The sequence below is a fragment of the Chlorocebus sabaeus genome, chromosome 6 (genome assembly GCF_047675955.1).
Source record: "Chlorocebus sabaeus isolate Y175 chromosome 6, mChlSab1.0.hap1, whole genome shotgun sequence".
NCBI classification, from domain to species: Eukaryota; Metazoa; Chordata; class Mammalia; order Primates; family Cercopithecidae; genus Chlorocebus; species Chlorocebus sabaeus.
Genome location: NC_132909.1, coordinates 10,487,276 through 10,507,228, shown reverse-complemented (window position 1 = coordinate 10,507,228; position 19,953 = coordinate 10,487,276). Strand labels below are relative to the sequence as shown.

The window sequence follows — 19,953 nt, the reverse complement described above, 5'->3', positions numbered from 1 at the left end:
TTGCAGGTTCAAAATGTGCCTTCTCCAGCTAAGCCCTGGGACTGAAACCCCAAACTTCTCCCCTCCCGTCTCCGAGCCTGGAGAATGAGTGTCCTCCCAAGACCCCGAGTGGAGGGATTGGAAAGGTGTGCGGCCTCCTCGCGCACACCCACCCGCTCCTCCCCGCCGGGGCTGAGCGGAGCTCCCTGAGGGCTGGGGGGAAGGGCTGGGATCTGAGACGGCCTCTGACAGCCTCCTTCGAGGGTCCCCCAGGGAGGGTAGGTTCTGAGGCTCTGAGGCATGGGGTGAAATGGGGTGGGGGGGTCACTAGGGGAAGTGAGACTTTGGGGGAAGAGCCAGGCTGGGTGACCTGGAAGAGAGACCTTAAAATCCCCAGGATGGTTACTGGGGGTGGTTCCCTTGGGAGGGGACTGGGGTGGAAATTTCCCCAGGGGTATGGACGGTCACCAACAGGATGGGCTGGAGTTGGGGTCACCGCAGGGGAGGAACTGGGGAGGCTCCCGAGAGGGAGAGGGAAGGCTGATCTACTGGGGACAGAGGACAGGGGCAATCAAAGCCCGGGGTGGGGGCGGAGAAGGGAGGCCGAGTCCCAGGAGAGGAGGCCGAGTCTGGAGGGAAAAGGAGACCAGGGTCCAAGAGCAGGTGCAGCTGAGTCCCTAGCCCCGGGCGGGCGGTGGGGACGAGTCTCTGCGCAAGGCCCTAGAAGCCCCGGATGTGGCAGTACGCCTCCAGGCTGGCGAAGAGGATGTACAGGAGCCAGAGGCCCAGGAAGAGCGCGGTGGTGGCAAGCTTGGGTCCGCGCGGGCCGCCCAGCTCGCCGCCGATGTGCGGCCGGCGCCGGTACAGCAGCACGGCAATGCCCACGAAGGCGAAGACGGTGAAGAGCGTGACGGAGAAGGCCAGCGTGCCAGTGCGCACCTCGAAGGGGCGGCCCTGCACGGCCCAGTACACGGCGGCCACCGACCAGGCGACACCCAGGCCCAGGAACACGTTCACCGCGTTGGAGCCGGTCACGTTGCCGATGGACGCGTCGGCGCACTGGTCCTGCAGCGCCGCCACCTTGCTGGCGAACGTGTCTGCGGGGCAGAGACACGCGGGTCGGAGGGGCTCTACGCGTCACCCACAGGGGCGGGCATCCGCCTGCCCCCGTCGCCTGCTTTCTGCGGGCAGTGTGGGTTCAATGCCCCTGACCCCCACCCAAGAGGCAAAGTCCATCACCACCCCTCGGCCTGCTCGCCACCGGAACCGCTGCCAGCTTTCTATGGGACCCGCCGCCTGCTTTCTGGGGGACTCATTCTCTTCTATGGGACTCACTGCCTGATTTTTTTTCTTTCTTTTTTCTCTGAGACGGAGTTTTGATCTGTCAGCCAGGCTGGAGTGCAGTGGCGTGATCTCAGCTCACTGCAACTTCCGCCTCCCGAGTTCAAGCGATTCTCTTGCGGCAGCCTCTGAGTAGCTAGGACTACAGTCGCCCGCCACGCCCTGCTAAGTTTTGTGTTTTTAGTACAGACAGGGTTTCACCATGTTGGCCAGGCTGGTCTCGAACTCCTGACCTCAGGTGATCCACTCGCCTCAGTCTCCCAAAGTGCTGGGATTACAGGCGTGAGCTACTGCACGCGGCTGCATTTTTTGTTTGTTTTGTTTTGAGACAGGGTCTTGCTCTGTTGCCCAGGCTGGAGAGGAGAGGTGCAATCATGGCTCACTGCAGCTTCATCTTCCCCAGCTCAGGTGATCCTTCCACCTTAGCCTCCCTAGCAGCTGGGATCACAGGCATGTGCCACCACGCCCAGCTAATTTTTTTATTTTTTGTAGAGACGGGGTTTCACCATGTTGCCCAGGCTGGTCTCAAACTCCTGGGCCCAAGCGATCCTCCTGCCTCGGCCTCCCCAAGTGCTGGGATTATAGGCATGAGGCATCGCGCCCCACCTGCCCCCTCATCTTAGTTAAAACTTTAAGGTTTGGCTGGGCATGGTGGCTCACACCTATAATCCTAGCACTTTGGGAGGCAGAGGCGGGCAGATCACAAGGTCAGGAGTTCGAGACCAGCCTGGCCAATAACGGTGAATCCCCGTCCAATATGGTGAATCCCTATCTCTACTAAAAATGTAAAAATTAGCTGGGTGTGGTGGCAGGTGCCGTAGTCTCAGCTACTCAGGAGGCTGAGGCAGAAGAATCGCTTGAACCCAGGAGGCACAGGTTGCAGTGAGCCGAGATCATGAGATTACTGCACTCCACCAAAAAAAACCCAAAAAACCCAACTTTGAGGTTCACTGGCCTCGTTCCTGTCATGTCCCCCAACATAGTTCCATGGACTCTTCTGTCTGGTTTCTTGGGGGATGGAGCATCAATAGCTTGTTTCTATGGAACCTACTGATTGATTAGCTTCTCTCACATTCGCACTATCTTCCTGGGAACCCCTCTCCCCACAGCTGTCTCTTCCCCACCCTGCCACCTTCTCTCTACGAAATCCATTATCTGGTTTCTAGCATTTCCTGCCACCTCAGTGTTATGGGACCTTCCACCTGGGTGCTTTTGGGGAAGATTCAATTCACATCTTGCAACTAGGGGACCCACTGCCTAGCTTCTATTATGCCCCACCTCCATATTTCTCTGAGACCTACCACATGGGCGCTGTGTGACTCCACCCACCTCATTTCAGCAGGATCCTGTGTTGCCCCTGCCTGGCTCATCTGAGATCCTACCCCACCAAGCCTACCCCACCACAGTCTCCCAAGGTGTTACCAGGGATGGAGGTGCCCAGGGCCACGAAGACAACAGCATTGACAGAGTCCTTGAGGCCAACAGTGCAGCCGAAGTGGGAGGCGAGATCCCCAATGAGGGCGGTGAGCAGGCCGATGACCAGGATGGAGACGCCAAAGCAGGCCCAGCCGTGGCAGTACTCGGTGGGGGGCACGCAGGCAAAAAGCACCTTCCAGAACACCGTCAGGAAGTGCATCACGTAGTCAAAGCACGACGGCAGCCGCTCCTCCCGGGACCCGTCCTCCTCCTCCTCCTCGTCCCCTGTGGGCACATGACCCAGCTGGGGCACACACTCAGACTTCTTTCCTTACCTACAGAGGCCCTGTTTTGTCTAACTTCCTGACAGCAAGTCCCACTGAATGAACTGCTTTCCCAGAATCCCTTGCACCTAAATGTAGCCAAGTCAACTGCTAAAAACAGTTAGTTTCCCAGAATCCCTTGAAGCTAGGAGCACGAATGGGCCCAGGTGAAAAATATTTACTTTCCCAGAATCCCTTGGATCTAAATATGGCTAAGCTAAAAACAGTTACTTCCCCAGAATACCTTGGAGCTAGGAGCATGACTGAGTCCAGGTAAAAAAACATTTACTTTCCCAGAATCCCTTGCACCTAAGTGTGGCCATGTTAGCAGCTAAAAACAGTTACTTTCCCTGCATCCTTTGAAGCTAGGAGTGTGAATGGGCCCACGTGAAAAATATTTACTTTCCCAGAATCCCTTGCACCTAAGTGTCACCATGTCAGCAGCTAAAAATACTTTCTCATAATCCCTTGAAGCTAGGAGTGTGAATGGGCCCAGGTGACAAATATTTACTTTCCCAGAATCCCTTGCACCTAAATGCGGCCAAGTCAGCAGCTAAAACCCATTACTTTTCCAAAATCCCTTGCACCTAAATGTGGCCAAGTCAGCAGCTAAAACCCATTACTTTCCCAGAATCCCTTGAAGCTAGGAGCATGAATGGGCCCAGGTGAAAAATATTTACTTCCCCGGAACAACTTGCAGCTAAATATGGCCAAGTCAACAGATAAAAACGGTTACTTTCCCACAATCCCTTGAAGCTAAAGGAGGCCACATCTGCCTAGCTAAAAATATCCAGTTTCCCAGGACCCTTTGCTGCCAGGGACAGCCATACCCCTAGCTAAAATTATTCCTTTTCCCAGAAGCCTTCACAGTTACCAAAAGCCAGGCCACAGCTAGAAGTATTCACTTCCTCAGATTCACTGCAGCTAACCAGAGCCACAGTCTCCACTAAATGTACTTACTTTCCCAGAATTCCTTGCAGCTAGAGGGCTATATACGCAGCCAAAATTAATCACTTTCCTAGAATCCCTTGAGGCTAGCAGCAGCCATGGCCTCAGAAAAAAATATGGTATTCACTTTCCCAGAATCCCTTGCAGTTGGCAGTTGCTATATCCCTGGCTAAATACTTGTTTTGCCAGAATTCCTCCCGTGAGTGACCATCTGACCTAGTCTGGCAATGAGATAGAAACAGAGAGTTTCTGGAAAGCCCTGGCTTTCCTGATATGGGCATTGGGTTACGGACGTGTTTTCTGAGCTTTGTAAAGGATGCCTCATGCTTAGAGCTGTATCACCTACTGTGACCTAATTTGACCAGGTTTGGACCTGCAGTGCCTTTTTTTTTCTTTTTTCTTTTTTTTTGAGACAGAATCTCCCTCCGTTACCCAAGCAGTAGTATGATCTCAGCTTACTGTAACCTCCACCTCCTGGGTTCAAGTGATTCTCATGCCTCAGTCTACTGAGTAGCTAGAATCGCAGGTGTGCACCACCCCACCTGGCTGATTTTTTTGTATTTTTACTAGAGACGGGATTTCGCTATGTTGGCCAGGCTGGTCTTGAACTCCTGGCCTCAAGTGATCTGCCCTCCTAGACCTCTCAAAGTGTTGGGATTACAGGTGTGAGCCACCATGCCCAGCCGACCTGCAGTGGCTTCCATAACCTGAAAGCCTTAATGCAGTGTTTTGTTTACCTCACCCTAAGCTGATTAGTATAAAGCAATGAATGAGAATCAATGACCACACTTGTGTGTGGCACGCACGACATCTGGAAGGATGCTGAGAACGAACGTAGCTCCTGACCAGTCACTGCTGAGCGCATCCCTAACTGATGTAAGACACAGCTGAGGTCAGAGCAGGGAGGCCACGCTCTTTGGGAGTGAGGGGGCTGCTATTATTGCAGAAGTTGGGGCTGCTGCCCGCCCTGCTCCAAATCCTTCCTTGGGTCTGTACTACCTTCAAATCCAGGCCCAAACGCCTAGGCTTGGCATTCTGTGGACTCTGGCTTCAGCTGACTTCCCCAGCTGCTCCCCTCTACAGGGAGGCTCGTGATTATGACTGTCACTCTGAAATCACCTCTCTGGTGTCCAACCCTGGATCCACTGTGTGATCCTGAATCAGTGTCCTCACCCCTTTGGGCTTCTGGGTGCCTATCTGCGATCAATGATTGGACCTGCTTCATGGGAAGCTTGTGATGACCGAATGAGTGCTGTCAACGGTGCCTCGGACACCTCCAGAGTTATTACTATTGTTTCGATTGTTATTACTGAAGGCCTTTTTTTGGTGCCTGGGGGAAATTCAAAGATGCTCCATGCCAAGTCCAGCCTGCAAGGAGCTTACAGTAGGAAGGGAGGTAAAGGAAGTACAAAAGCACCTCTGCGTGCAAGATGCGACCCGACTCATCCCCTAAGGGAGCGAGGACTGCCCTTCTCCCTCACCCCTCCAGCAGCTCTGTCCTCGCACAGCAAAGAACCAAAAGGCACAAGCTGGACAAAGCGCAAAGTGACCAAGCTCTGATCCAGACACTGCGGATACGTTAATTAAAATGAGTTCACACAGGAAATAAATTTTCAACCATGTCTGGCACTCAAGACATGATAGGGTCAGCCGGGCACAGTGGTTCACACCTGTAATCCCAACACTTTGGAAGGCCGAGGTGGGCAGATCACTTGAGCCAGGAAAGCCCTGGCTTTCCTGATATGGGCATTGGGTTACGGATGTGTTTTCTGAGCTTTGTAAAGGATGCCTCATGCTTAGAGCTGTATCACCTATTGTGACCTAATTTGACCAGGTTTGGACGTGCAGTGCCCGTGCAGTGCCCATGGTCAGGAGTTCAAGACCAGCCTGGCCAACATGGTGAGACCCCATCTCTACTGAAAATACAAAACTTAGCCAGACATGGTGGTGGGTGTCTGTAATCCCAGCTACTCAGGAGGCTGAGGCAGAAGAATCGCTTGAACCTAGGAGGCGGAGGTTGCAGTGAGCTGAGATTGCACCACTGCACTCCAGCCTGGACGACAGACTGAGACTACGTATCTCAACAACAACGACAACAAAAAAAAAAAAAAAGAGAGAGAGACATGATAGGGTCACCATTGTCATCATCAGGATTATTATTACTATTATTGTTATGTTATTATTCTTCCTCCACCCCGGTCTAATCACCTGATCTAACCACCTGGTTTCTATAAACCCAGGGCCCAATGTATGCTGGGTCTCCGCGACCACCACCTCACACGTCGTTTCAGTTCCGCCTCATCCTCTATCTCCACTAAGTCCCCAGAGGAAATGTTCCGAAGCTCAAAGAGCCCTTTGCCATCTCCCCATTGTTCGTGGAATGAACCTCAAAGGAGCCCCTGCATGGCCCAGGTTTTTTTTTTTTTTTTTTTTTTTTTTCGGCGACAGAGTTTCGCTCTTGTTGCCCAGGCTGGAGTGCAGTGGCACAATCTCAGCTCACCGCAACCTCCGCCTCCCAGGTTCAAGCGATTCTCCTGCTTCAGTCTCCTGAGTAGCTGGGATTACAGGCGCAGGCCACCATGTGCGGCTAATTTTGTATTTTTAGTAGAGACGGCGTTTCTTCATGTTGGTCAGGCTGGTCTGGAACTCCCGACCTCAGGTAATCTGCCCGCCTCAGCCTCCCAAAGTGCTGGGATTACAGGTGTGAGCCACCGCGCCCGCCCTCTCCTGCTAGTTTCTACAGCCTCTGCCCACACGCTATCCAGCCTCTCCACTTTCCTCCCACAAGCTCTCTCTAGCTCCAGGGGCTTCCCCCATTCAAAACCCTCCATGGCTCCCCAGTGTGTTCAAAATGCCACCCAAGCTCCCTGCTGTGGCTCAGAAAGAACAGTGTGGAAATCTGCCGATTTCCAGCCTCATCCTGGTACCTCTTCTTCCTGCCCAACGCCAGGCACCCACCCAAAAAATGTGCCATCTCGCACACTCCAGGGCTTCTGTGCTTGGCTGTCCCTCTGCCTGAAACACTCTCCCTGTCTTCTCCCTCCCCCTGGCTGACATCTTTTCCCATTTGAAGACTCAGCTCAGAAGCCACCCCCTCCAGGAAGCCCTCCCCGACTTTCAGGCTGGATCAGGAACCGCATCACGGCTTTCCTCCGGGTCTCCCATCCCAGCCCTGCCTACTCTGGGTTGTCTCTCTCTTGTGACATGTCTATCTCCCTCACTGGACTGTAAGCTCCACGGGGACAGGGCCAGGAATGTCTCGGTCACTTCTGTGTCCCTGGCAATGTCTCACACAGGGTCGGGCCCAGAAGATCCCTTAGAAGTATGTCAGAAGAATGTGGCTTCAGAGGGAGATGCCACTTTGTTTCTACTGGGCAAACAGTCTAGTGTTTCTAGGCCTGCTGCCTGGTATTTTTCCAGCCCCTAAGCCTGGTTTCTTTTGATCCCACTTGCCCAGTTTCTTTGCAACCACAATTCCATGTATGCCTTCAGTCCCCAAGAGCTGGGGCCTTAACCCTGATGTTATGTAAGAGATTGAAGCCCTGAGCTCCGACCTCGGGCCTTTTCTGCACTCCCTGTGGGACTTCAGGCCACTCTCTCCTCTGTCTCTGAGCCTCAGTCTCCCCAATCCGTATCACAAAGAGCCAGTGTTGGCTTCCAAGACCGTCTGTGGCTCCAAGTGTCATAGTGTCTCTAGCCACAAGGGGGCAGTGTGGGCCTGTCTGAGGCCAAGGAGGGTGCTGACCAGCGCAGGTGGGAGAGAGCTGGGTGCCCTGGCCACTGTCTCCAGGGCAACGGAGGAACCCCGGCTCTCTCTGGGGTGACCACGCGACTTAACCTGTTCCCACCTTCCTGATGCCTGACGCTGTGAGAAAGCCCAGGCTGGGAACCCTCCCGGTTCAGCCAACAGCCAAACATAAACCCTCCCAGCTTCCTCCCGGCAGCTCCAGCTGCCACCTCTCCTATCTCTGCCCTTTCTGTGTCCCCGTCTACCTGCCTCTCCATCTCCCCAGCCCATTTCAGTTTCACCATTCATTCTGTCTCATGTCTTCTCCATGTCTCTGATTCTCCCTGTGTATTTCTGTGTGTGTGTCTCTCCTGTTTGTATTTTTCTTTTAGAGACAGGGTCTTGCTCTGTTGGCCAGGCTGGAGTGCAGGGGCACGATCACGGCTCATTGCAGCCTCAAACTCCTGGCCTCAAGTAATCCTCCTTTCTCAGCCTCCCAAAGCGCTGGGATTCCAGGCGTGAGCCGCCGTGCCCAGACTGTTTCTTTATCTTTGTGCCCGTCTCTCCATTCATTTCTCCCCCCTTTCCCTGTGTCTCTGTCTCTCCATCCTTCTCTCTTCTCTCTCCTCCCTCCCCACTTACCTGCGCTCACCGTAATTGCTTCTAAAAACTGCTCCCTCCATGAATGGGTCCCGATTACCAAGGCCAAGTTTGTTTTCTTGATGAGTTTATCCACGGTGTTCTGGGGATGAGAGGGTGGGGGAGAGGTCACTGCCCCTGAGCCAATCAGGGAATCTCCATATGGGGTCCTGGGTCGGTTGCTCACAGCCTGTGCCCAGGGGTCCTCAACTTTCCACACCCAAGTTCTGAAGGTAAGCGAGGAAAAGGGAGGCATGTGCTGTCCGTGGTCCTGACGCGGGACCCTCGTTTGGCCTGCCCTTGGGAACCTTGTGGCTCCCCACTTTCCAGACCATCCCCAAGGAAATGACCCAGGCCAGACTCCAGGAAGGTTAGGCCCCAGAAAATCACCTTAAAATCATACGACTCCTCGATGATGACCTCCAGCCGGCAGTTTTCCCCAAGAACTGGCTTGCCCATTTCCGCTATCCTCCGAGCCTCCTCCTCCTCGGCTGTTAGCTTCCTGTCCCCATCCCCTGCAGCATGAGGGATGGGGGTTAGACTCCCGGGAGACCTACCTAACTGGGCCTGTGATGCCTTTACTACCTGTCCCCATAGTTAGAGAGAGCCTATCTGTTCTTCCTCTGGGAAGCTCCTTGGCGACTCCTCCCAGCCTCCCACCTGACCACCGTCTCTTTCAGCCCCGAGGCCCAGCTCCCACGGGCTGGTCCATGACCTTTAGTTGGTGGGCTCTGGGGTTCGTATGGGTGGAGGCTGTGAGACCTTAGGCAATGCCTGAGCCTCTCTGTGCCTTAGTTTTCATATCTGTAAAATGGGCACAATAATTAATACCTACCTCATGGGATGGTTGTGAGACTTAAATGAGTTAATTCGTGTGAAGTGCTTAGAACAGTGCCTAGCACGCAATCAATATTCAATACATGCTGTTATCTTTATTATTATCACCAACATTATCATCATTGCCGCCACCCTGATAGGGGAGGCCGGGTCTCTACATTCAGTTTCTGGAAACATCCTAGAGTGTGGCTGAGGTGGTGAGGAAGGGGGAGGACACCTGATTTTGGCACAAATCTTGGAACCAGACCCACCTACATCCTGGTCCTGAGCTCACTTCTCTCCCCAAAGTATGCTGACCCCTGACTCCAAGCCCAGCAGCAGCCCAACCCTAATTCTGGTCCCTAACTTTGAGCTTGACTCTCACTGTGGCCCCAAATGGAAGCCTGTCATCAACACTGACTCCAAACCCCAACCCTCAGCCCTCGGTCTGACCTCAGCACAACCCTAGCCCTAAACCCTAATCCCGACTCTAACATTCACCATAACCTGGAGCATCAATAACCCCAAGCCAAATCCCAAACTCCATCTCCAGATCTAACTCCAGTCCTACACCTGACCCCAAACCTCAGTCCCAACTCCCAACTCTGACACCATCACTCATGAGGAGCTTGACCACGTGGCAGAGGCTGAAGTGTGTTCACTTGAACCTGTTTCCTCTCCTTCCTGGGCAAAGAGCTGAACTACATTTCCCAGCCTCCCTTGCAGCTGGGCGTGGCCATGGCTTGAGTTACGGACACTAGAATGTGGGCAGAAGTGATGATCAGTCCCTCTAGGCTTAGCCCTGAAAACCTCCCATGTGAGTCTCCAAACTCTCTTGCCCTGTTCCCCAGCAGCAAATTCAGGTAAAATGCCAAAGCTTCCTGGCACAGTGGAGTCACAAGATGAAATGGCCACATGGCAGAAGAAAGCCACCTACCAACTAGGAACACTCGTAAAACTTTGCCTGAGATGCCGGGTGCAGTGGCTTATGCCTGTAATCTCAGCACTTTGGGAGGCCAAGGCAGGTGGATCACCTGAGGTCAGGAGTTCGAGACCAACCTGGCCAACATGGTGAAACCCCGTCTCTACTAAAAATACAAAAAAATTAGCCAGGTGTGGTGATGGGCGCCTGTAATCCCAGCTACTCGGGAGGCTGAGGCAGGAGAATCGCTTGAACCCGGGGGGCAGAGGTTGCCATGAGCCAAGATCGCGCCATTGCACTCTACCTTGGGCAACAAGAGTGAAACTCCATCCCAAAACAAAAACAAAAACAAACAAACAAAAAACAACTTTGCCTGAACAAGAAATAACTTTTTTCTTTCTTTTCTTTCCTTCCTTCCTTCCTTCCTTCCTCCCTCCCTCCCTCCCTTCCTCCCTTCCTCGCTTCCTCTCTCTCTTCCTCTCTCTCTCTCTCTCTTTCTTACTTTTCTGAGATGGAGTCTCGCTCTGTCACCCAGGCTGGAGTGCAGTGGGCACGATCACGATCTTGGCTCACTGCAACCTCCACTTTCCAGGATCAAGTGATACTCCTGCCTCACACTCCTGAGTAACTGGGATTACAGGTGCATGCACCACCACGCCCGGCTAATTTTTGTATTTTTAGTAGAGACGGGGTTTCGCCATGTTGGTTAGGCTGGTCATGAACTCCTGACCTCAAGTGATCCGCCCACCTGGGCCTCTCAAAGTGCTGGGATTACAGGCATGAGGCACTGTGCCCAGTCAAGAAATAACTTTTATTGTGTGAAGCCACAGGGATTTGTGGGTCAGTTTGTTATAGCAGCTTATATTGCTTCCTCCAACAAATACAATCTTTAGTCTAACCCTGATCTTAACCTCAGATCCCAATTCTAATCTTGACTCCAAAACGACTTTTCCATCTAAAAGCCACTGACCCTAGCCCCAACTCTTAGTCCAATCTCTGACCTTGGCCCCAATTCTAACCTAAATTCCTCAAATTCTATTACTCACCTTAAAGTCCAACTTTAGCTTTGACCTAGACCTGACTCCAATTCTAATCTTATCCCACCAGAAACCCAGGAAGCAACCTCCATTGTGACTCTCACCTTAATATGGTCTTAACACCGATCTCCAGTCCAAATGCCACCCCACCACAATCAACCCCAAACTGGATCCTCTCTGACCCCACTCTCACAAACCCAGATCCGATTGGATGACTTACAACCCTGACTATAGACATAGTCTTTTTTTTTTTTTTCTTTTGAGATGGAGTCTTGCTTTGTTGCCCAGGCTGGAGTGCAGTGGTGCAATCTTGGCTCACTGCAACCTCTGCCTCCCGGGTTCAAGCGATTCTTGTGCCTCATCCTCCCAACTAGCTGGGATTCCAGACGCCTGTCATCACATTCAGCTAGTTTTTTTTTTTTTTTAAGGCAGAGTTTCACTTTTGTTCCCCAGCCTGGAGTGCAATGGCACGATCTCGGCTCACCACAACCTCCACCTCCCAGGTTCAACCGATTCTCCTGCCTCAGCCTCCTGAGTAGCTGGGATTACAAGAGTGCGTCATTAGGCCCGGCTAATTTTATATTTTTAGTAGACATGGGGTTTCACCATGTTAGTCAGGCTGCTTGCTAACTCCTGACCTTGGGTGATCCACCCTCCTCAGTCTCCCAAAGTGCTGGGATTACAGGCATGAGCCACCGCACCCGGCCTCACCCAGGTAATTTTTGTATCTTTACAAGAGACAGGGGTTTCACCATGTTACAGACATAATCTTGACCTCCAAAATGCTCGCTGTAATCTCAAACTCACACAGGCACCACCAACTCTCAGGCCAGCCCCTGTCGTCCCCCAGCCCTGAATCTGCCTTTATCTCACCTCCAATCTGCCTCAAACCCAACCTGGAAGGGTAACTTTGGGGCTGGGACCCTCCCCCAGGCCCTCTTCCAGTGGCTCCTCCCCACTCAGAGCCCAGAGGTGACTTCACTCACCTTGATTGAGTAGCAGAGCTGGGGAGAAACAGAGACAGGCAGACAGTGAGATCAGTTCCCCACGAAGCTCAGGTCCACGAGCTTTAAGGAGTGCCTGCAATTGAGCCCCTGAAAGTCCCCCAACCCTGGACCCCTTACTTCTCCCACAGCCCACTGGTCACCTCTCACCTGAAATCCCTCGTTTAAGCCACTGGGGCTGGCCCAGCTCAATGAAGAAATTATCCTTTTTCTCATATTCCTCGTCATCAACTATCTTCACCTGAAGAGTCTTCCTGTGAGTGGGGCAAGGGGGAGGCAGAACACCCAGCATGAGGCCCCCTCCCCAGAATCACCAGGCAGCCCTCCTGGCAGCCAACCAGTTTTCCCAGCACCTCCTCTGTCCCAGACCCCAGACTCTCATTTAATCCTCACCACCACGCAGGGAGGAAGGCTCTATTATCATCCCCATTTGACAGAAGCAAAACCAGGCACTGGTAAGGAAGCTGAGTCTGATTAAAGTAAAGCATTCCGGGCGTGGTGGCTCATGCCTGTCACCCCAGAACTTTGGGAGGCTGAGGAGGGAGAGTTGCTTGAGGCCAGGAGTTCGAGACCAGCCTGGGCAATATATTGAGATCCCATCTCTATTTATATTGAATAATTTATTTTAAAAAATAGGCCGGGCACGGTGGCTCACGCCTGTAATCCCAGCACTTTGGAAGGCCAAGGCGGGCGGATCATGAGGTCAAGAGATTGAGACCATCCTGGCCAACATGGTGAAACCCTGTCTCTACTAAAAATACAAAAATTAGCTGGATGTGGTGGCAAGCGCCTGTAGTCCCAGCTACTCAGGAGTCTGAAGCAGGAGAATCGCTTGAACCTGGGAGGTGGAGGTTGCAATGAGCTGAGATCGTGCCACTGTACTCCAGCCTGGCAACAGAGCGAGACTCCGTCTCAAAAAATAATAATAATAATTAAAAAAGTAAAGCAGTATGAGCTCATGGTTGAGACAGGTTTTGAACACACAACTGTCAGAATCCAGACTGTTAACCCCTGCACTCCAGCCCAGCCACTATTGTCTCCTACCTAGATTACTAGTTGCCTCCTAAATAATCCTATGCTTCAGCTTCACCCCCACCGTCCCAGTCTGTTCTTCCAAGAGCAGCCAGAGTGATCCTGATAGAACCAAGGTCAGACTGGGTCCCTCCCTTGTGCAAAACATTTGCATGGCTCCTATCTCTCAAAGAATGAAAGGCAACGTCCTTAGAATGGCCCACAAGATCCCCTGCAATCTAGTACTCATTCTCTTTCTGGCCTCTTTGCTATTCCTTGAACAAGCCAGGCCTGCTTATGCATCAGGGCTTTTGCGCTGGCTGTTCCCTCTGCCTAGAACACTCTTCCCTCAGGCTCACTTCCTCAGTTCTTCCAGTTTTTCATTCAAACTTCACCTTCTCAATGAGGCCCACTCCTTCCATCTTATTTAATAGTGAAATCCCTCACTGCTCCCACCCCAGCACTCCCTTACACTGCTCTGTTGTCTTTCTTTTTAGTGTATTTATTATTATTTTTGGAGACAAGGTCTTGCTGTGTCACCCAGGTTGGAGTGCAGTGCTGCAATCATAGCTCAATGCAGCCTCAAACTCCTGGGCTCAAGCGATCCTCCTGCCTCAGCCTCTCATGTAGCTGGGACTACAGGCATGCACCACCATGCTCAGTTAATTTTTTGTGTGTGTGTGGAGATGGGGTCTCACCACATTGCCCAGGCTGTTCTTGAACTCCTGGCCTCAAGTGATCCTCCCATCTTGGCCTCCCAAAGTGCTGGGATTACAGATGTGAGCCACGGTACCTGGCCTGTCTTCTTTAAATATCACCTTCTAACACCCACTAATATTTATTTAGTTTATTGTTCATTATTTACCATTTGCTTCCCCATTTTTAAATTTAAGTTCCCCCAGGTAAGTTCATTTATGCTTTTTGTTCTATCTCCAACACCCAGAACAGTCTCTGGCATGGAGCACACCCTCCATACATATTTCGCTCACTCCAATCCTTCAGCACAGAAAATCCTCAGCTTCCTGTTTTCCATCCCAACCAGATTTGGAGAGTTAACCAAGTACTGATGCTAACTGATTTTCTCAGCATCTCTGCTCCTATGGTAACCAGGGGGTGGCAGGAAACAGCCAAAAGTTACCTGTCACCTTCAGGCACACAACCCACACCCCTTGACCCCAAAGATCCACAAACTCAGAGTGCCCACAACTCTGCCACTGGCAACTCTTTCAGCTGTAGGAACCATGTAGTCCCACAAGGCCTGGCCCCAGAACCCAGAAACACAAACACCCAGCCCACACAGTCACCCAATCGAGGAAGCACAGCCGATCACACCGCCCACACCCACACGCCATCACACCCTACAGCCGTTCCCACTGCAGTGGCAAGACTGCATGGACCAGATGCCCGTCAGTTAGCACGACTCCCCCACCACAGCCCTGGCGACATCGCCACCCTGCAGCCCCTCACTGTGGTACCACCTAGACACTCGTACCTTACATCTCACTCCTGACGCCTCTTGGTGTCTGTTTACTTCCTTCAGTGGCCCTCTGCATCTCTGTCCCTACATTTTCCATCTTCTTTTCTCTCTCTGCCTGTCTCAGCTTCTCTGGGTCTATCTCTCCATCTCTGACTCTGTCTGTCTTTGATTCTCCAGCAGTTTCTCTCTCCGACTCTGACTCTCTCCATTCTCTGTCTCAGTCTCTTCTCATCTTTCTGCCCTCCTTTTTTTTTGAGACAAAGTCTCGCTCTGTTGCCCAGGCTGGAGTGCAGTGGCATAATCATGGCTCACTGCAGCCTTGATCTCCAGGACTCAAGCAATCCTCCCACCTCAGCCTCCTAAGTAGCTGGAAATATAAGCGTGCCCCACTACACCTGGATACTTTTAAATTTTTTATAGAGACAGGATCTCACTATGTTGCCCAGGCTGGTCCTGAATTCCTGGCCTCAAGTGATCCTCCCACCTTGGCCTCCCCTGTGCTGCGGTTACAGATGTGAGTCACCGCACCCGGTCCGCCCTTCTTTATCTGGATTCTTCTCTCCCTGTCTCTGTCTCTCAGAGTCTAAAGAACAGAGTAACCAAAGTCAAGGCACTTCAAGCAGAAGAGTTTCAATCAGGCAGTCATTCAAAAGACGCATCTCAACACACAAACACGCACAAGACACAGCGACACCCGCGCAAGGACAGGCGCACACAAGACGGCCATGTGGGGACATCCGCCCACCTCCACCCTCCTGGTTCCAGGATATTTTCAATTTTCTGTGGGTGGAAAGAAAGGGCCGCCCCCGACCTCGGCAAGGGCTGTGAGCTGTCCGCGGTGCTGAAATGCTGGGGCCGGCGAGGAGGGAGGGTCTCCTGAGACATGCTCTTCATACACCGTGACCCACACAGACAGCTGCCGACACAGTGACACGCTGACAGGGTGACACACACACACCTCTGTCGCTCACTCTCGCAGACACGCTGCGATGCGCTGACACACAGTGACTGATGTACAGTGACAGGCACGCCAACTGCGCCCTGGCAGACGCGCCCTCAGGGGACCCAGACGCAGGAGAATCCCAACGTGCAGGAATCAGCAAGAGGGTCTCGAGTTAGACCAAGGCAGGACTTCCTGAGATCAAAGGAAGCAGATTTCCTCCCCAGCCTGCCCCCTTGTTTCCTGAAAACTCCACTCTCCTGCCCTTCTCCCTTGCTGGCCTCTGATCTCTGACCCAGTCTCCTCCTCTCCTGTCTCTCACTGACCCCAACTCCCTTTTCTCTCTGCCGCATCGTGAGAACTTCTCCTTCCCTGGGTCAGAGTCTCTCTCCTCCATGAGTGTCTTTATCGCCTCCGTGTCTCTCTGCCTTTCAGTCTCCCTCCATCTCAGTCTCTCAATATCCACCTCTCTCCCTCTCTCAAGGCATCTCTCTCTGTGTCTCTTCCTTTTTTTTTGAGATGGAGTTTCGCTCTTTGCCCAGGCTGGAGTGCAATGGTGCGATCTCAGCTCACTGCAACCTTTGCCTGCTGGGTTCAAGCGATTCTCCTGTTTCAGCCTCCCAAGTAGCTGGAATTACAGGTGCATGCCACCAAGCCTGGCTAATTTTTGTATTTTTAGTAGGGACGGGGTTTCATCCTATTGGTCAGGCTGGTCTCAAACTTCTGACCTCAGGTGATCCACCCGCCTTGGCCTCCCAAAGTGCTGGGATTACAGGCATGAGCCACCACACCTGGCCTCTAAGTTCCTGTCTTTCTGTGTCTCTCTGTTCTGTTTCTCTCTCCAGTTCTGTTATTCTGTCTTCAGCTCTCCCTGTGTCTATCTCTGGGTCTCTGTCTCTGTGTCTCTCTGCCACCCTGTCTCTGTGTGTCTCTCCTCCATCTCTGAGTTGCTCCTCTAGCCCAGCTGCTTCAAAGCGTCTCTAATTAGCGCCTGCCCATCAGAGGAAGGAAGAGTTTCCCTGAACACTAATTAGCCTCCTGTTCTCCGTCTTCTGACGCCACAGCTGGGAGCTTGTGGGGGTGGGGGACAGAGGGTGTCCCAGCCTGGGGAAGCCGTGTGGGGGAGGAGAGGGCCTGTGGGGTTGCAGCAGCAGGAGGGAAGCAGGTTGGACTACAAGAAGGACTGGAAGAAGAAGAAATAAAACTCTCCATTCCCCTTATCTCTTGGTGTGAGAGAGGGGTCTGGGATGGTGCCTCTCGCAGCCCCCAACCCAAGTTCTCAACAGCCCTGAGACAGAGACCAAGCCAGACAGAGAGAGAGAAGGAAAGGTGTGGAGAGTGTGCCTGAAATATAAGCTGAGTCAGAGAGCGAGGTGCTGGGGACAGAGAGCCGCAGATGAACAGAGACGCAGAGACCCAGAGAGAGTCAGCCCAGGGAATGAGAGATGCAGAGGGAGAGATGAAGAGACAGCAAGCGCAGTGAGAAACTGAGTGCTGCCCAAGGCGGAGGCGCAGAGGCTGGGAGGAGGAGGGAGGGGGAGCGCGGTGGGGACTCCGCTTGAGTAGGAGGCGCGTGGGCGGCAGAGAGGAGGGAGACAGACGGGCATGCGGGGGCGGAAGGGAGCGGGCAGAGGAGGGGCAGGCGCTGCCTGCTTCCTGGGCAGGCGGGTGGGGGAATGTGAGGCTGCAGGCACACATAGGGGGACACTCAGGCACCTGTGCAAGGGGTGGCCAGGGATCTAGGCATGAGAACAGCCCTGACTCTATAATTTAGTGTACGTGTCTGTGACTTTATGTGTGTCTGCATGTGTTTTGTTTTTTGTTTTTTGTTTCTGAGACAGGGTCTCACTGTATTGGCCAGGCTGGAGGGCAGTGGGTGATCACAGCTCATTACAGCACCTCACTCATGGGCTCAAGCCATCTTCCTGCTTTGGCTTCCCAAGTAGCTGGCACTACAAATGCACACCACCATGCCCAATTAATTAAAAAAAAAATTTAGTAGAGTAGAGGCTGGTCTCCAACTCCAAGGGTCAAGCCATTCTCCCGCCTCAGTTTCCTAAAGTGCTGGTACTACAGGCATGCGCTACCACTAAGTTGAAACAATTATTTTTAGAGTAGGAGTCTTGCTATGTTGCCCAGGTTGCTCTCGAACTCCTGGCCTCAAATGATCCTCCTGCTTCGGCCTCCCAAAGTGCTGGGACTACAGGTGTGGACCACCACGCCTGGCCCTGCCGTGTGTGTCTTTGTGTGTGTGGTGCCTATAAATGGCTTTGTGTTTGATCTGTAAATGTCTGTCTACACGTGTGTGTCTTGAGTGTATCCAGTCAGCCCACCTCCCAAACCCCATTTTCCCAAATCCCAGACCTCAGGCTCCTCAGTGTCTCTCCAGGCCCTGCCCTGCCTTCGCAGGCCCCCAGATTCCAGCACCATCTTTTCCCAAAGCCTCGCCCACATTCCCCTTAGGTGTCCCGCTATTTCCCCAGGTTCTTCCTCATACCCAGAAGCTCCACCCCTTCCCTAGCTATGCCTCCTCAGACCCCCCCCATCTTGTTAGGCCCCGCCTTCTTCCGCAGTCCACATCCATTTTCCCATTTCCTGGTGTCGTATGTCCAAACCCAGACCCCACCCATCGCTCTAGACCCGCTCCTTCTTCACAGCCATAGACAGCGTCTCACCTCCACAGGCCTCTCCCCACATCTCCCTGGGCCCTCTTCTTCAGGACACACTCCACCAGCTACCAATTAAGGCCCCACACTGCTCTCTCCAGGCCCCTGTCCCATCTCTCCTCATCTCGTCCACCCTTCCTCCTTGGGACCCTCTTCTCACCTGTCCAGACGCCCCCTCTGGGCCTCGCCTCTTCATTTCACAGTCACAACCCCATCAGGCCCCGCACACATTGTGTACACAGCTCACCCGGGCCCCGCCCCTCCCGAGGCCCAGCCCACTTTGGAGCACGATTCACTCAGGCCCCGCCCCTCCTGAGGGCCCAGCTGCTCAGTGAAGCCCCGCCCACTTTGTGGGTACAGCCACGCAAGCCCCACCCCTCCACAAGGACCAGACCGTGATGTGGGCACGGCTCACCCAGGCCCCGCCCCTGAGCCCCATCAGGCCCCGCCCATTCCGAAGCCCCACCCCTCTCTGGGCCGCCGCGGGAGTGCTCACATGGTTTCGTCGTCGCCAAACTCCAGCTCTCCGCACGCGTCCTCATAGTGCACGCCGCCGCCGCGCGCCGTGCCGTCCACCGTGCGGTAGGGTAGGCGCACGGTGCCGCGCGCGCCCGAGCTGCGCACGACGCGCACGTCCACGGTGCCCATGCACTCGCTCACGTGCAGCAGGCGGTCCTGGAAGGAGAAGATGCCTGCGTGGTCGTCGTCCAGGATGGTGACGGTGGCCAGCAGCGGCGCCACCAGCCGCCCCTTGGGCCGCCCGCCGCCGTCCGGCTCGAACATGCCCTGCGCATCGCCCACGCGCAGGTTCAGCAGCCGCACGAAGAAATGCTCGTCCTCCTCGAAGATGTCGTCGTCGATGATGCCGATGCGCAGCTCCTTCTGCGTCTCGCCTGGTTTGAACACCAGCGTGCCCTCGCTGCGGCGGGGTGGGGAGCGGGAAGAGCGGGGTGAGGGTCGGTCATCGGCTGTGTGTTGTACGGGGCGGGGGGGAGGGGTCTGGACGTGCTTCCCAGAGGAGGGGCAGGTGCCATAGGAGAACTCCCAAGTATGAGGGTCGACAGGCACTAAAGACGTAATACTGAGGGTGAATCAGGGTGGGCGTCCTAGAGGAAGGGCTGCAGAGCGGGAACAAGACAGAGTGGGCCCCTCCCCGCGTGGAATTCGTGAGGAGCAGAACAGGTAAGGATAAGGCTGAGATCAGGGCAGGCTTCCTGGAGGAGGCATTAGTGGGTGGGCATACTCTAGGCAGAAGGAACAGCACATGCAAAGCCCAAGAGTTAAGAGGGAGCCTGGGGTGTTCTACATCCCTGCTTCTCAAACCTTAATGTGCATATGAGTCCCCTGGTGGATCTTGTGAAAATGCAGATTCTGGTTCAGAAGCTCCCGGGGTTTCTAGAATCGCATTTCTAATGAGCTCCAGGGGGATGTCCTGGTCACATTTTGAGTGGCAGGGATATAGGACCCAGAAAGGACTCTGTCATACCTCTGATAAAAGCCCTTCCCAGATGTCCCCAAGAGAAAGTCCATACACCTTAACTTGGTATCATTCATTCATTCAGCAAACACTCCTAAGGGTAGCCATTCTGTGCCTTGTGCTGAGTGGTGCTGGGGGCACAGCAGTAACCAGGCCCTGTCCTCACAGGGTTCACAGCCCCATGGGAGAGCCATATCACCATGACAATTGCACATTTAATGATTTAATTA

The 19,953-nt window shown here is 53.5% G+C and overlaps 1 protein-coding gene across 2 annotated transcripts in view; it reads right to left on the bottom strand.

Moving 5' to 3' along the window:
- Positions 1 to 597: 597 nt before the first annotated feature.
- SLC8A2 (solute carrier family 8 member A2) overlaps positions 598 to 19,953 on the bottom strand; it is a 43,001-nt gene continuing 23,645 nt past the window's right edge. Inside the window, exons 4-10 of one of the 2 annotated variants that reach the window (XM_007997360.3) lie at positions 18,743 to 19,165; positions 12,303 to 12,406; positions 12,135 to 12,152; positions 8,764 to 8,888; positions 8,377 to 8,476; positions 2,743 to 3,021; positions 598 to 1,076 (exon numbers count right to left, since the gene is read on the bottom strand). In XM_007997360.3, the coding sequence (XP_007995551.2) occupies positions 700 to 1,076; positions 2,743 to 3,021; positions 8,377 to 8,476; positions 8,764 to 8,888; positions 12,135 to 12,152; positions 12,303 to 12,406; positions 18,743 to 19,165 (1,426 nt within the window). In that variant the 3' untranslated portion in view covers positions 598 to 699. The remainder of the gene's footprint in view (positions 1,077 to 2,742; positions 3,022 to 8,376; positions 8,477 to 8,763; positions 8,889 to 12,134; positions 12,153 to 12,302; positions 12,407 to 18,742; positions 19,166 to 19,953) is intronic. The other variant, XM_007997361.3, reaches the window with a different exon arrangement.